Source organism: Brienomyrus brachyistius, chromosome 5 (assembly GCF_023856365.1).
Source record: "Brienomyrus brachyistius isolate T26 chromosome 5, BBRACH_0.4, whole genome shotgun sequence".
Taxonomy (NCBI): domain Eukaryota; kingdom Metazoa; phylum Chordata; class Actinopteri; order Osteoglossiformes; family Mormyridae; genus Brienomyrus; species Brienomyrus brachyistius.
This window is the reverse complement of record NC_064537.1, coordinates 17698379-17710973: the sequence shown is the minus strand read 5'-3', so window position 1 is coordinate 17710973 and position 12595 is coordinate 17698379. Positions and strand designations below refer to the sequence as shown.

At 41.0% G+C, this 12595-nt stretch overlaps 1 protein-coding gene across 3 annotated transcripts in view; it reads right to left on the bottom strand.

Annotated features, from left to right (window-relative positions):
* LOC125742574 (contactin-associated protein 1-like) overlaps positions 1 to 12595 on the bottom strand; it is a 51654-nt gene that overhangs the window by 4269 nt on the left and 34790 nt on the right. For all 3 annotated transcript variants that reach the window (XM_049014685.1, XM_049014686.1, XM_049014684.1), the window contains 16 exons: positions 11956 to 12217; positions 10957 to 11106; positions 10518 to 10689; positions 9794 to 9900; positions 9530 to 9652; positions 9097 to 9300; positions 8406 to 8562; positions 6453 to 6580; positions 6082 to 6255; positions 5702 to 5920; positions 4666 to 4905; positions 3964 to 4197; positions 3229 to 3356; positions 3002 to 3092; positions 2203 to 2433; positions 1920 to 1967 (listed from right to left, as the gene is read on the bottom strand). In XM_049014685.1, coding sequence (XP_048870642.1) covers positions 1920 to 1967; positions 2203 to 2433; positions 3002 to 3092; positions 3229 to 3356; positions 3964 to 4197; positions 4666 to 4905; positions 5702 to 5920; positions 6082 to 6255; positions 6453 to 6580; positions 8406 to 8562; positions 9097 to 9300; positions 9530 to 9652; positions 9794 to 9900; positions 10518 to 10689; positions 10957 to 11106; positions 11956 to 12217 — 2668 coding nt within the window. The remainder of the gene's footprint in view (positions 1 to 1919; positions 1968 to 2202; positions 2434 to 3001; positions 3093 to 3228; positions 3357 to 3963; positions 4198 to 4665; positions 4906 to 5701; positions 5921 to 6081; positions 6256 to 6452; positions 6581 to 8405; positions 8563 to 9096; positions 9301 to 9529; positions 9653 to 9793; positions 9901 to 10517; positions 10690 to 10956; positions 11107 to 11955; positions 12218 to 12595) is intronic.

Sequence of the window (12595 nt, the reverse complement as noted above, 5' to 3'; positions counted from 1 at the left end):
TAAGAATTATAATATAACATCCATGGAAGTCAAAGTCCATTTTAAGGAAATATAATAATTATTATTATAAACTACTAATACTAAAAGTCAAGTCAAAGTAAACTTTATTGTCATCTCTGCTATATACTGTACAGATACATAGAGAGACGAGATGACGTACTACTACTAATAATTATAACCCACCTATTCTTCAACCACGTATTACGTGAATAAATAATAATTTAAACATTTCAAAAGTATCGCATGCTGGAGATGTCTGCTGCCATGGACCAGAGCAAAACGTTTTTGTAACAAGAAACACAAGGAATAGCAATGTCTTTTGAAAAATGTTGAACATTCTTATGACATAATGTAGCTTTGGATTTACCCTTCTGGATATATTATAACCAGTGTGAATGAAATTCAGTTTATTTTTATATAGCACCTTTCAACAGAGTCTCCCCAAGGCGCTTTACGTGGGTGTGATGTGACATATGTTGTGAAATAACGAGAGCGTACCTCTTTGAATGAAGACAATTTCGTTTCATGATAAATTTAAGGGCAGTTTATTTATTTATTTATTTTAAAGAAAGCCTGTATAGCATGATTCTGAAACTCCAGTGTGGTTTGATGACTAATGTGTATTATATATCAGTGAAACTAACTTTTTCGTTAGTGGATTATCATTTTTGTTAGCCAAACTGTTAGTGGATAAATTCATTTCTGTAAATTTAGTTCCACTAATTGTATACATTTTTTTTTGCCGGTAAAGTGAATAAACTTTAACTGTCAATGACGCCTGTAAACCCTAAAATCATACATAATTGTTCCCGTCTGTTGTGAGAGTGTATACAACAGTCTATTTGGCAGGTGGTTGCTAACTCTCACGCATCTGCCGTGATACTAACACTTTGAAACTCTCACGCTCACACAAGAAATCTTACTGAAAATCAGTCAGTAAAGTCTGTTGGCTGACTACGTGAAAACACAAGACGTGATTGGTTGATAACTTGTCATATTTAAGGCAGTCACAAGTAAATGTAAGTGAACGAACTAAAATCAATGTAAAATGGGGTATCCTAAACTAAGCGGAGAACAGAAGCTCAATTTCTTGCTTAGATCGATCGATTTAAGGTACCTTAATTTAAATTAACTTTATCTTTTTTCACGTACATTTAACCCAGACTGCCTCAAACCTGACAAGTTATCCGGCTAAGCAAATCCTGCTTCGCCAAGCAAACTCCCGGTTTAGTTTCTGAGTTCTGATTGACAGAGATATATACCAATAAAGAGCTGAGACCCTCCCTACTATTGCTGGTAAGTGGCACCATGTTTGTAGTCCCTAAGTGGCTTTACTGAGGGCAAAATGTCAGTGTGGAGCAGTTGCAGAATATGGGTTTGCCAACAAAAACGCAAATCTGGCAAGCGGAATATCGTAGAAAAAACACACTTATTTCTTCCGAAGACTCTACAGAATCCAATGATTCTCAATTGGTAAGTCCTAAATACCCCCTAGTAATCATTTTAGTCCGATAGATGGAACTTAGGTATTAAGCCCGTTACAATTTGAGCTAAGTATGTTTTTAAGGTTTTCAGAGCCAAAAACCAAACCGAAGCTAAATTCATATAATAAAAGTTAGCAGTTATCCTTAGCTTCTGGTAATTTTTTTAGTAGTTTATCAGTTCAGTGTTATCGAATTAAACTTTGGATTTAGCTGGCTAGCAGTTATTGAAGCTAGCTTTTCAGTTTCCTGTGCCCACCACTATGTATGTACATAGACACACACACACACACACACACATATACCATTAAAATAATGTTAATGTAAATAAAATTAATATCATTAAAATAATGTTAGTCATCAGTTTGTGTGCAAAGGAAATAATAACAATCCCCATCTCTTCTGGGCACACAAAAACATTGTAATGTCATAACTTACGAGCTATCATTGGTGGACTTGATAAGTCATCATGGATGTAGTAGAACACTGCAATGACAAACAAATGGGTATCAGATAAAGGCACAAGTCATTCCTTAATTACCCTCAGAACTGCATTAGCAGTGTACAAAGGGCATCTGTTTAGTCTACCTGTAAGAAATCTCTCATATGCAGCACTGTTATTTTTCTTTATGGTATGATTTCAGATCTTAAAAATATCATAAGGCAGAGGTGAGTAATGATAACTGGATGTGTAATGGCATTCTGGGAAATGAGGTCTCACCTAATCCGGTGTACCATGGGTCAGCTGACAAAGGCACCAGACCCAGCACTGGCGGGAAGACCCCACAGTTGGACTCCGCAACAAAACCTTGCACTGTAACAGGCGGGTGCGTTTCATTGGGGCGGAAGTAGGTCTTGAGTGGGGCGTAGATGTTGTACCGCACTCCTGATATGCAGCCAATCAGGCCTGGGGCGTTGTGCCTCTGAATCTCATAGTCAATGTCCCCCACCTCTGTGTAAGGAAAAAAATATTACTGGCAAATACTGTGGAGAGGCTACAAAAGCACTATACAACATACTTCCCCATATTCTTTCACGGAGCTATACGAGATGGAATGTATACTCTGTCTCAGAGTCTCTGGGTTTATTGAGAATAATGTGGTGATGGAAATAAACTTTGTAATGCACTACTGCTGGATGCTATTATTATCAAGCCATGTCCATTTGAACAGTTCTGACAGGTACTCATAATTTATAGCTAGACAAGTGTTAAAATTTTAATGAGAGAATATCTTTAGGCAATACTGTACATGCCTTTTACTTGTCAAAAATTGAATTTTTGGCGATTCTCTGTAAATGCATCAATAATCACCTTGTTAGACAATGACAGGTGCCTAAAGCAAGATGGCTACACAAGGTATAGCAGACAGCATGAAGACTAAGCAAGGGTCAAGTCAAAATTTTCTCAATTTTCTCTTTAGATTTTCATTTATATGAATAACAGATTTACTGACTGCGTGCTTTAACTGTATACGTGTCATGTATGTTAGGTACAGTGGGAAGTCTAGAATCCAGCTTACCCATGACTCGGCCAAGAAACATTGACTTGGGGGAGTCAAACCTAATATCTATCTCTGCCAAGTGTTCTTTGATGGTCTCTGCGTAGTCCACCTGTAACAAAAACAATCAGGATATGCTATCATGGATCTGAACTATTTCAGGCCATATTATAAACATTACACCTAATTTCGAAACTCAGGATTTCTCCAGGTTCTTTAAGGTCAACTGGAAGGTTTGCTCTGCTCACCTGTATTCGTACGGTTTTGTTGTGCCTGGTGATGTTGATGTAGTGGGGGTATCCGTCAGCCAGGTTCCTGGGGGACACTTGAAATTTATGAGTGATAAGGCCCAGACGATACCTCAGCGCTACGCTACCTAGAAGAACAGGAAAATTAAGAAGCAAAATAAAAAATATAAATACAGACGCTCCCTGGGTTATGATTGTCTGTGTTACGATATTTTGACTGGGTTACGTTGTGTATTCCAATGGGTATTCCAATTCCATTCTGTTTTTCCACTTTCTGTACATTATTCAATAAATCACACAAGATATTCAACACTTTATTATAAAATAGGCTTTGTGTTAATTATTTTGCCTAAATGTAGGCCAATGTTTGTTAGGTTAGGTGCATTCACAACTTCCAATGTTTTTGCCTTCCGATAGATTTATCGTCACGTAATCCCATCATAACCTGGGGAGCATTAGTACAGTATTAAGTTTAAAATATTGTTCGCACCTAAAATAAGCAGAATAACCATCCATCCATCCATTTTCAAACTGTTTATCTTACTCAGGGTCATAGGAATATTCATATTATGGAAAACAAAATTCAAACATTAACTCCCTTAAATTCACTTCACTACCAAGATCACAAAAGATATCTTTTTTATAAAAAAAGACGAAGTTGCATACTAAATGAAGGTAGACACTTGGTTTTGCCCCTCCTCTTTGCTGACGAGCCGAGCCCATCTCTGACCGTACCGTCGAGTTTGAGGAGGACCGCAATGTAGTCCCTCACAAACGAGCTGATATAGAGCAGCACAGCAGGAGTATGGGTGGTGCTGAAGCTGAACTCAATGTTGTCATTGGTCTGGTTGTAGCCCAAGCTGAAATTATGGGGATCCAGCCAGTAAGCCCATTGGCTCTCATCAGAAATCGCCTCATTCCGGATGTTGTAGCGCATCCATGCCCCTGCCTCAAAATAAGCCCCAATGTCTTGGGAAAATAAGAAATAGCAAGATTATTACCTCAAGAATGATTGGATTTTTAAGAGTCTCTGTTAAAACTCACACTACTAAATACTGTTCTGTGGCATTGATTTATATAAAGACACAAAACACTACAATATATCACTATAGAAATTCATAAATTAAAGGCAGCCAATCAGCAGTACTGCCTAAACCATTAAGATTATGCTGATCTGCGACAATTTATTTTTATCTTGTCTGTACTGATTACATTTTTGGCTCATATAAACATAGGAAAGCATTCAGGACATTATTTCAGCACAATGTCATCAGGAAACGTAACATTTTGAGAGAAAGATGTATATGATGTAAATAAGATGTAAATTTATTCTCTTTCAAATACATGCAACCATTGACTGGACTATAAGGCCTTTCATCTTTTGCATACAGCTTTTGATTGGAGCATCTGCTGGTCTGTTGATCCTTTGCATGGTACCTTTGTGGCAATAATAGCCCTCGAAGGCAGTGTTGTTGCAGTCACAGAAATAAGAAGCATAGGCTTCCATGCATCGTCCACCGTTCCGACAAGGTATGGTGGAATTCAAGCACTGGCCTGTGCAGTTCAGCCGGACCCCTTCTGACTCATTAATTTTTCCTGCCAGGTCGACAGGCACCCCATTCATCCGCAATCCTCGCAGACAGCCCAGAAATGGCCTCAGCCTCGATTTGGCAGCACCTAATAGAAGAGGAGAGGAAGTGTAAGGCTTTCAGAAAGCATGCGACAACTGATTCTTTCGCAGCCACTTAATGCCAATTTAAATGTCAGGCATAAGCTATATTTATTGACACACACATGCACACACATTCACACAGCTCTCCCAAGTAACAGACATGGTAAAATTGCTTATTTCAAGTACAGGATTAAACCTACAGTATACTCCAAATGCCAGTTCAAAGGTAATGTGATTTTTGAGATAACTGAAAATGGAACTGGGGATTTAATGGTGATGGGCTAGAGGGGAATCTCGACCTTGCTGTTCTTTGGTTTTTGACAACCAGAGAATCTGAGAGAAACACCAGGGTCAAGTTTGGGTGAAAACCCTGCATAACTACTAAAATATGAAACGTTTTCCTATCTGAAAAAGACACCTTTATTAGAAATCACATTTTGACTTAAAATACATGATGTTTTACAATAATTACAGAACAATAGGTAAATAGTGGCTAAAGCTGACCTCATGAGCTCAGCTATCTGAGAAGTATTTCCTCATTTTGCATCGGTATTGGAGATGCCATCATTTTATTTAGGACAAATGTAGGACAAAACTTCAATTTCATTTTGAAGACAAAATTTATTGTTGAAAGCAAAAGTAAAAATATTTCCAATAAAGTCATGTGATCATCCTACTGACTTGATGGTACAGACTTTGGAAGCTGGGTTTATTAAATGTAAGCTATCACATGTAGGAAGAGAGAAGGATTGACCTGTTATTAATCTGACTAATTTAATCAACAGCTGCAAAACTACGCACCTACAAGGAGGGGCTGGGTGAACTTCATCCTAACGGAAGTCTGCCCAGGAAAGCGCCGCACTGCCCAAGGCATATAGTCCACCTTGAGCCTGGCCCCCTTCACGTTGATCTCTGCCTGGACAAAGTGCCACTCATCATCGTTGAGCGGCAGCGGGGAGCGATGGGTCACGTTGATGATGCCATCACCCACCATGAAGACAAAGAGCACGTTCATGGTGGCTGGGAGATGGGAGACCAGCAGAACACAGGTTATTTTCCAACTTGAATGAGCAAATGCTGCCCAGAGCTGCCATAGGCAGGCTGATCATTTCACAGATCCTTATATTTCAATTATATTGTGTCAGACAGGCTGAGCCGTCCTTCATCTATGCACAGCTTACTGTTGAGTTCCACTCGGATGAAGTTACGGTGGCGGTCATCCGAGTTCTCCAGGAAGACGCCGTAGTTAGCAGTGGTTTTAAAATGGAAGGAGATGTCAGCACTCGTACCCGGTTTGAAAGTGGGAAACTTCAAGTAGGTTGGCTTGGTGAAGGACACAGTGTTCCAGGTGTTTCCTGTGATCAGATATGACATGACACTCATGCGACCCACAATTTTCTGTAGGCTTCTATATACAGTGACAGCATTTCGCTGGATCCTAGGCTTCCCTCATTAGATCTTTATTTGCAGTCCTTTACCATATTCTGTGATTTGTTAGTAGCTGAGAAGAAAATTCTTTGAACTAACTATGCATGAAAACATGTCTACTCACGATCACCATGACAGCGCAGATTTCCCACGTAAAACTGGGCCTCTGAACCAGTTCGGTTTGTGTCCCCAACTACAACTCTGAGGACCGGCAGATGGTCTCTGAAGTTCAGCCAGCCTTTGTCTGAATACCTGTGTCCACAAACAGATACACATTTACGTCAGTGTTTTAAAATGCATGTAAATTTTTACTTAATGACACATTATACATCTATTGTCCCAGCTGGGAGGTATGAGGTAGAAAGCATGGCAACATCCTAGGTATGACGATTGAGTGCAAACACTTTCATTTAATAAAAATCTTCAGGAACCAAATTACCCAACAAGCCTGTGTCTGAATTGCATAATATTTTCTTTATGCATCAATATACATTATATGGACAAAAGGATTGGGACACTTGACCATTACACCTACAGGAATTTTATAACATCCAATTCTAAATCCACAGGCATCAATAAGAGCTGCCACAACTTCTAGGAAGGATTTCAACAAGATTTTGGAGTGCGTCTTTGAGAATTATTGTCCATTTATCCAGAACAGCATTTGTGAGGTCAGGCACTGATGATGGACATGAAGGCCTGGCTTGTATTCTCTGTTCTTGGTCATTTCAAAGGTGTTTGATGGGGTTGAGGTCAGGGTTATGTGTGGGCCAGTCAAGTTCTTCTATACCAAACTCACCCAACCATGTCTTTATGGATCTTGGTTTGTGCACTGGGGCACAGTCATGCTGGAACAGAAAAGGGCCTCCGCCAAATGGATCCCACAAAGTTGGAAGCATAAAATTATCCAAAATGTCTTGCTATTCTGAAATATTAAGAGTTCCCTTCACTGGAACTAAGGGGCCGAGCCCAACCCCTGAAAACAACCACATAACATTATCCCTCCTCTACCAAATTCGACAGTTGGGACAATGCAGTCAGGCAGGTAACGTTCTCCTGGCATCTGCCAAACCCAGGCTTTTCTACAAGGTTACCAACACTCACACATCGGGCGTGACACTCACACTTTTTGACTCTCACGCTCATGCAAGAAATCTTACGACAAATCTATATTCTTGCATTATAGACCTAAAACTAGCTACATCAATAGCGTTGGAGTAGTTTGCAAACTCGACAGACTATTTAGAAAGCAATAAAACCCTTACATACATGTCAATGCGTGTACCGACTTGTCTCGAATTGAAAATCTTGTGCCATCAGACTACCAGAGAGCGAAGTGTGATTCGTCACTCCAAAGAACGTTTCCACTGCTCCAGAGTACAGTGGTAGCGTGACTAAAACCCCTCCATCTGACGCTTGCTGCTCCGCCAGGGAAGCCCATCCCATAAAGTTGCCAGTGCTGGGCTTATTGCCAGAGAAGGTTGGAACTCTGCAGTTATTCACTCAACAGAGCGTTGGCGACTTTTATGTACTACACACCCCAGCACTCAGCAACCTCTCTCGGTTACATTATGTGGTCTGCCACTTTGTGGCTGAGGTTCTGCTCTTCCTAAACACTTCCACTTTGCAATAGTACTATCTGCAGTTTACAGTTATGGGGAAATCTGGTCCCCACAATGTAATAATTACAAACACATGCAGGCTAGACTGCATTTCATGTTGCTGCCCATTGTGCCATACTGCCATTAATAGCTGATTATATTTTAACAGTTCATTTTGCAACACCTGTGATACATTATAGTCATTTCCATTGGGAAAAATGGACTGGTTTACAAAAAAATGTGTGATTAACAATCAAATATATGTAAAATTTAGAAAAATTACAGATAATTAACTGTCAATAATGAATTAAAGAAAATAGCTGTTCTCTGAAGAACCTTTAAAATGGAATAGTTTTTGTATGGCCAATTACTGTTGTAAAAGTGCTAGCTATCTATAGTTTCATTCATTCCATTCTTGAAATCTTAAAAATACACAAGTGTGGCTATTTTTAAACCCTGACACACCCCCTTCTCACCATTGTCGATAGTCTGCGTCACAGTTGCAGTAGAACCGGGGGTCTGCGCATGTCTGGTTGATGGAACAGCCACATTTGTGGCTGTCAAGGAAGGATCCACCCCAATATACATGACTCTCATTATTCCGGCCAATCCAGTAACTGAACGGCTGCCCATCTGTGGAGACGAGATGGGATTAGGTCTCAAATTTGTGCTGTGGTTAGTATCAATAAATTATACACTCTGGACAGGATGCTGGGCCATCTCAGGGCATATTCATATGAACACTTATACACTTGACTATTTTGAAACATCAAATAGCCTAACTGCAAGTTTTTGTACTCCAGGAGAATCACAGGATACATGGAGGAAATACACACATCATGGGAAGAATATGTACACAGTCACAGCAGTGGTGGGCTTCAAACCCCAAATACTGTATGGGGGAAGCAACAGGACTACCCACTGAACCACCCTCACCAGAGTATTATTTGAAAATAGTAAATGCTTATTCTGGCCTACTCTACTTAAAAGCGCAGATTAAAAACTCCAAATTAAAACTCTACGATGCTTCCCAAAGGGTATGAGAAATGCATAGCATCTGAGGAGCTTACTGCCTATTCATTCTAGAAACATTACGTGCTATTAAACAAGAAACTATTCCCATAAATTAAAACCAACGTTCTCTGACAGTAAATACAGTTGACTCACAAGGCGTATTGAGCAGCCGAGACTTGTAGCAGGAGAATTCAATCCACTGCTCGCAGTGTGTGGATGTGTTGGCGAGGGCCGTGACTTCAGCCCAGGATGCGTTCATGTACTCCAAGTCACCAATGTAAGGCTGATTTATCGTGGTTCCGGTCACCTTGGTCTTGTCTACCCGGTTATGCCTGACCACTGTCCAACCTTTGTAGGCTGGAGGTGGGCAGAAAAGCCGGGTTATCCCAGTGCTTATGGCTTCTAAAAGGTCTGAAAGCATGATTATATGACTGCAGTGATTTTTCATCAATGCCCTCTCTGGATTATATCATTATCTCCACTTAATATTTGATTTTAAATAATTCACACATCTTATAATGCATATACATGGTATCTTAGATGCAACACATTCACGGTTAAATATATATTTATCTCAGCTTCCTACCTCCCATGTTGCAGTAGACTGAAAACGGTTTCAAAGGGCCACTAAGGTCAGGATCGATGGTGTAGTTGCCCGAATAGAACTTGCCATTGAGCCGATAAGCCTCACAAGACTCCTTGTACACAGCTGTCATGACATGACAATTAAAAAGGTCTTTTATAGCTCCTTACAGCAAGCAGCCATGACTCATATACTGCTCAAAGACAGAGATTTTAACACTGAGCTTATATTAAAGTGAGGATCAAAGACACAGCAACTGAGACTTACACATGTGGCACACCTCTCCCTGGTAACCAGTGTTCTCACAACGACATATGAAGTCATCCCAGGACTGGATACATCTGCCATCGTGTTCACATGGGTTTGGCGTGCACCTACGGGGGAACAGTAAAGTGAAGAAAAAACACCGGGGAAGGTCAAAGAGGAAATGGGAAAGAGCGGCAGGCAAGGATAATGGACCATATTCTCCAGCAGAACAAACCATTATCTGCCGGGCCTCAGGATGCACATGTAATATCTAAGATGGGAGTGTCTGAGTGATGGTGTTCGCTCTGCACGATTGTTGCTCAGAGCATCAGTTAGTATGTGTTAAAAGGCCTCGTTTGGAAACCTCACATCCCATTTCAGTTTCTGACAGTTTGCAGAGAGAAGCTAGCACTTAGAAAGTGCCGAACTGTGCAGAGAGCAAGCCTCTGCACGCTAATGGAGAGGAGGGCGAGTGCACAAGCGGCGCAGAGGAAACGCAGTGGTGTGTTACAGCATTGCGCAACTTCTGTCTGGCTTTTTCCACTGTCTGCATCATTCCTGCATTACTTGATTACAGAGAGGAACAGTCATAATAATCACCCATCATTCAATAGCACAAAACCTTGAAACCTATGATTCAGTGTCGAATCCTAGTCTCAAGGTCAGACTCCAGTCGTGATGAGGAGCCCTCGACCCACGTTCCAGCCAGCCGGCCCGAACGGCGCCCGCCAGCCCTGCCCCCCACCTGTCAGTGATGCCGCAGGTGCCCAGCAGCAGCTCAGTATAGCGCCCCCAGCGCCACAGCAGTACCATGTCGATGTCCACGGGCTCGTCGTCGATGAAGATCTGCTGCATGCAGCCATGAAACTTGTTTAGATTGGTCTCACACCTGTCTGTGTTGTTGGTCTGAGGACATCCTGGGACAATCCAGAGGACAGTAATTAACAGGCAGTTGTGCCTTACAGTGCACAAACAGCAAAGGAGATCCATTGTGACACCTCAGCGAAGGTATATTATACTCTATGCTAAAACAGATGACAGCTAAATAAATTTCTGCATGGCAACTACTCATAACAGTATGAAACTATATTTTTTTGTAAATAGTTTTGTGTCTGTATGCAGAGCTATGGCTACTAAGGGTAGCTTGACCGTGTCCAGTAGTTGCAGTTTGCGTGATGACTCACCTCCAAAGTAATAATGGTATCCGGTGCGGACTGTAAAGACGTTGGTGATCTTCAGCGGAGATCCCTCATCGTCATCGATGGTCACGGTCACAAAGTTGTCTCGGGCCACAATTTCCACGGTGTGCCAGAATCCATCATTCAGCCGATAGCCTGCAGGTAAGAATGTGCTGTGGTCAGTTTCAGGCTCATTCATAATTTTTTGTGAGCAAACCAGAGACCTTGTTTGGATCCTTTTTGCAGAACAGCGGTGGTAGAATCTGTAACAATCGTGCAAAACGAAACTGGAATATTTCCAACACAAAACGATTCATGCAAACACTAAAAATGAGGAGGCTAAGGAATATTCTCATTCATCAGCAGAACTATTACAGGATTATTACCCATAATTGTACATATTAACAAGGCCATCTAAAAATGGTCGTAAAGACCCTTGTTTTGCTGATAAGCTGTGAGAGAATGACGTCTGGAGTAGGTGCATGTTGCACTTCTTTCTTTCATACAACTAAGTAAATTAATTGCTCATATCTACTACACCCTGCTAGGGGATTATGGCATTTTATGCAAGCTCACTCATCATGTTTCATGGTGTTTACTATGAAGAAACCAATTATTCTTGAATTTAATGAGTGTTTCCTACACTGATATGAATGTAGCACTAAGAAAGAGAGTGACCTAAGTAGAAAAATGAAAATGAAACCCAACACACTCAGTACTAGGTGGTATAGTGGGTTTCACTATTGGCATTTCATTTACATATTTCGTGACATACAAGTAAGGACCGGACAGTTACCTTTGGGACCAACTGCGGCCACTCTGAATGGGTCCTCCAGGCTACTGGTGCTTAGGTGGACTGAGGATCCTAAACGGTCTGATTCTGCATGTGTGCTATGAACTATGACTATGAACTGGGTGTCTTCTATTCTATCACGATCTTCCCAGATGGATGAATACAAAATCGAAAAAAAAAAAGAACTTGGTATAACCCAATCTGTAGCTCACCTGCACCAAACTGCAGCTTCTTCTTGCCAGGCTGCAAAAGGGAGACGTTGACCTGGCCCTCGCTCAGACCCAGCTCCAGGGAGCCGAGGTCATCAGCAAAGCGGGTGAACATCAGCAGCCCGGTGTAGTCCCAAGAGCGAAACTTGAATCTGACAGTCATCCTTGGCCTCCTTGACACCCCCGGCAATTGCAGGAAGTTGTTTGGCCCAGCGAAGGTCATGGGCTTTAGCATTATATCATAGCAAGAGTATCGCCTTGTTTTCTGGGACACAAGAAAAGCAACATTTCATGTTAAACAACTGCTGCACCAAACCTGCCTCATAGATAATGAACAATGAATATTGCATTGCCTTAATACCTGCCTGCTATACCTATACAATTATTATATTGCTGGCATTCATAATAGAATATGAAATAAGTATGCAGACAATTCAACAAAACGCTTCTAAAACTGCTTACGTCATTTGATTACTTAAGGAACATCAGTATCACAGATCAACTCCAATGGCTGTATGGCCAGTGAGTTCCATTAAAACACTTGGCTCATTCATGTGCAAAAATGTACAAAAGCAACTTACGGTGATTCAGTTAAATCTTTATTAGCCCTAATGATACTCTCACGTTCCTCACAAGGAATGTG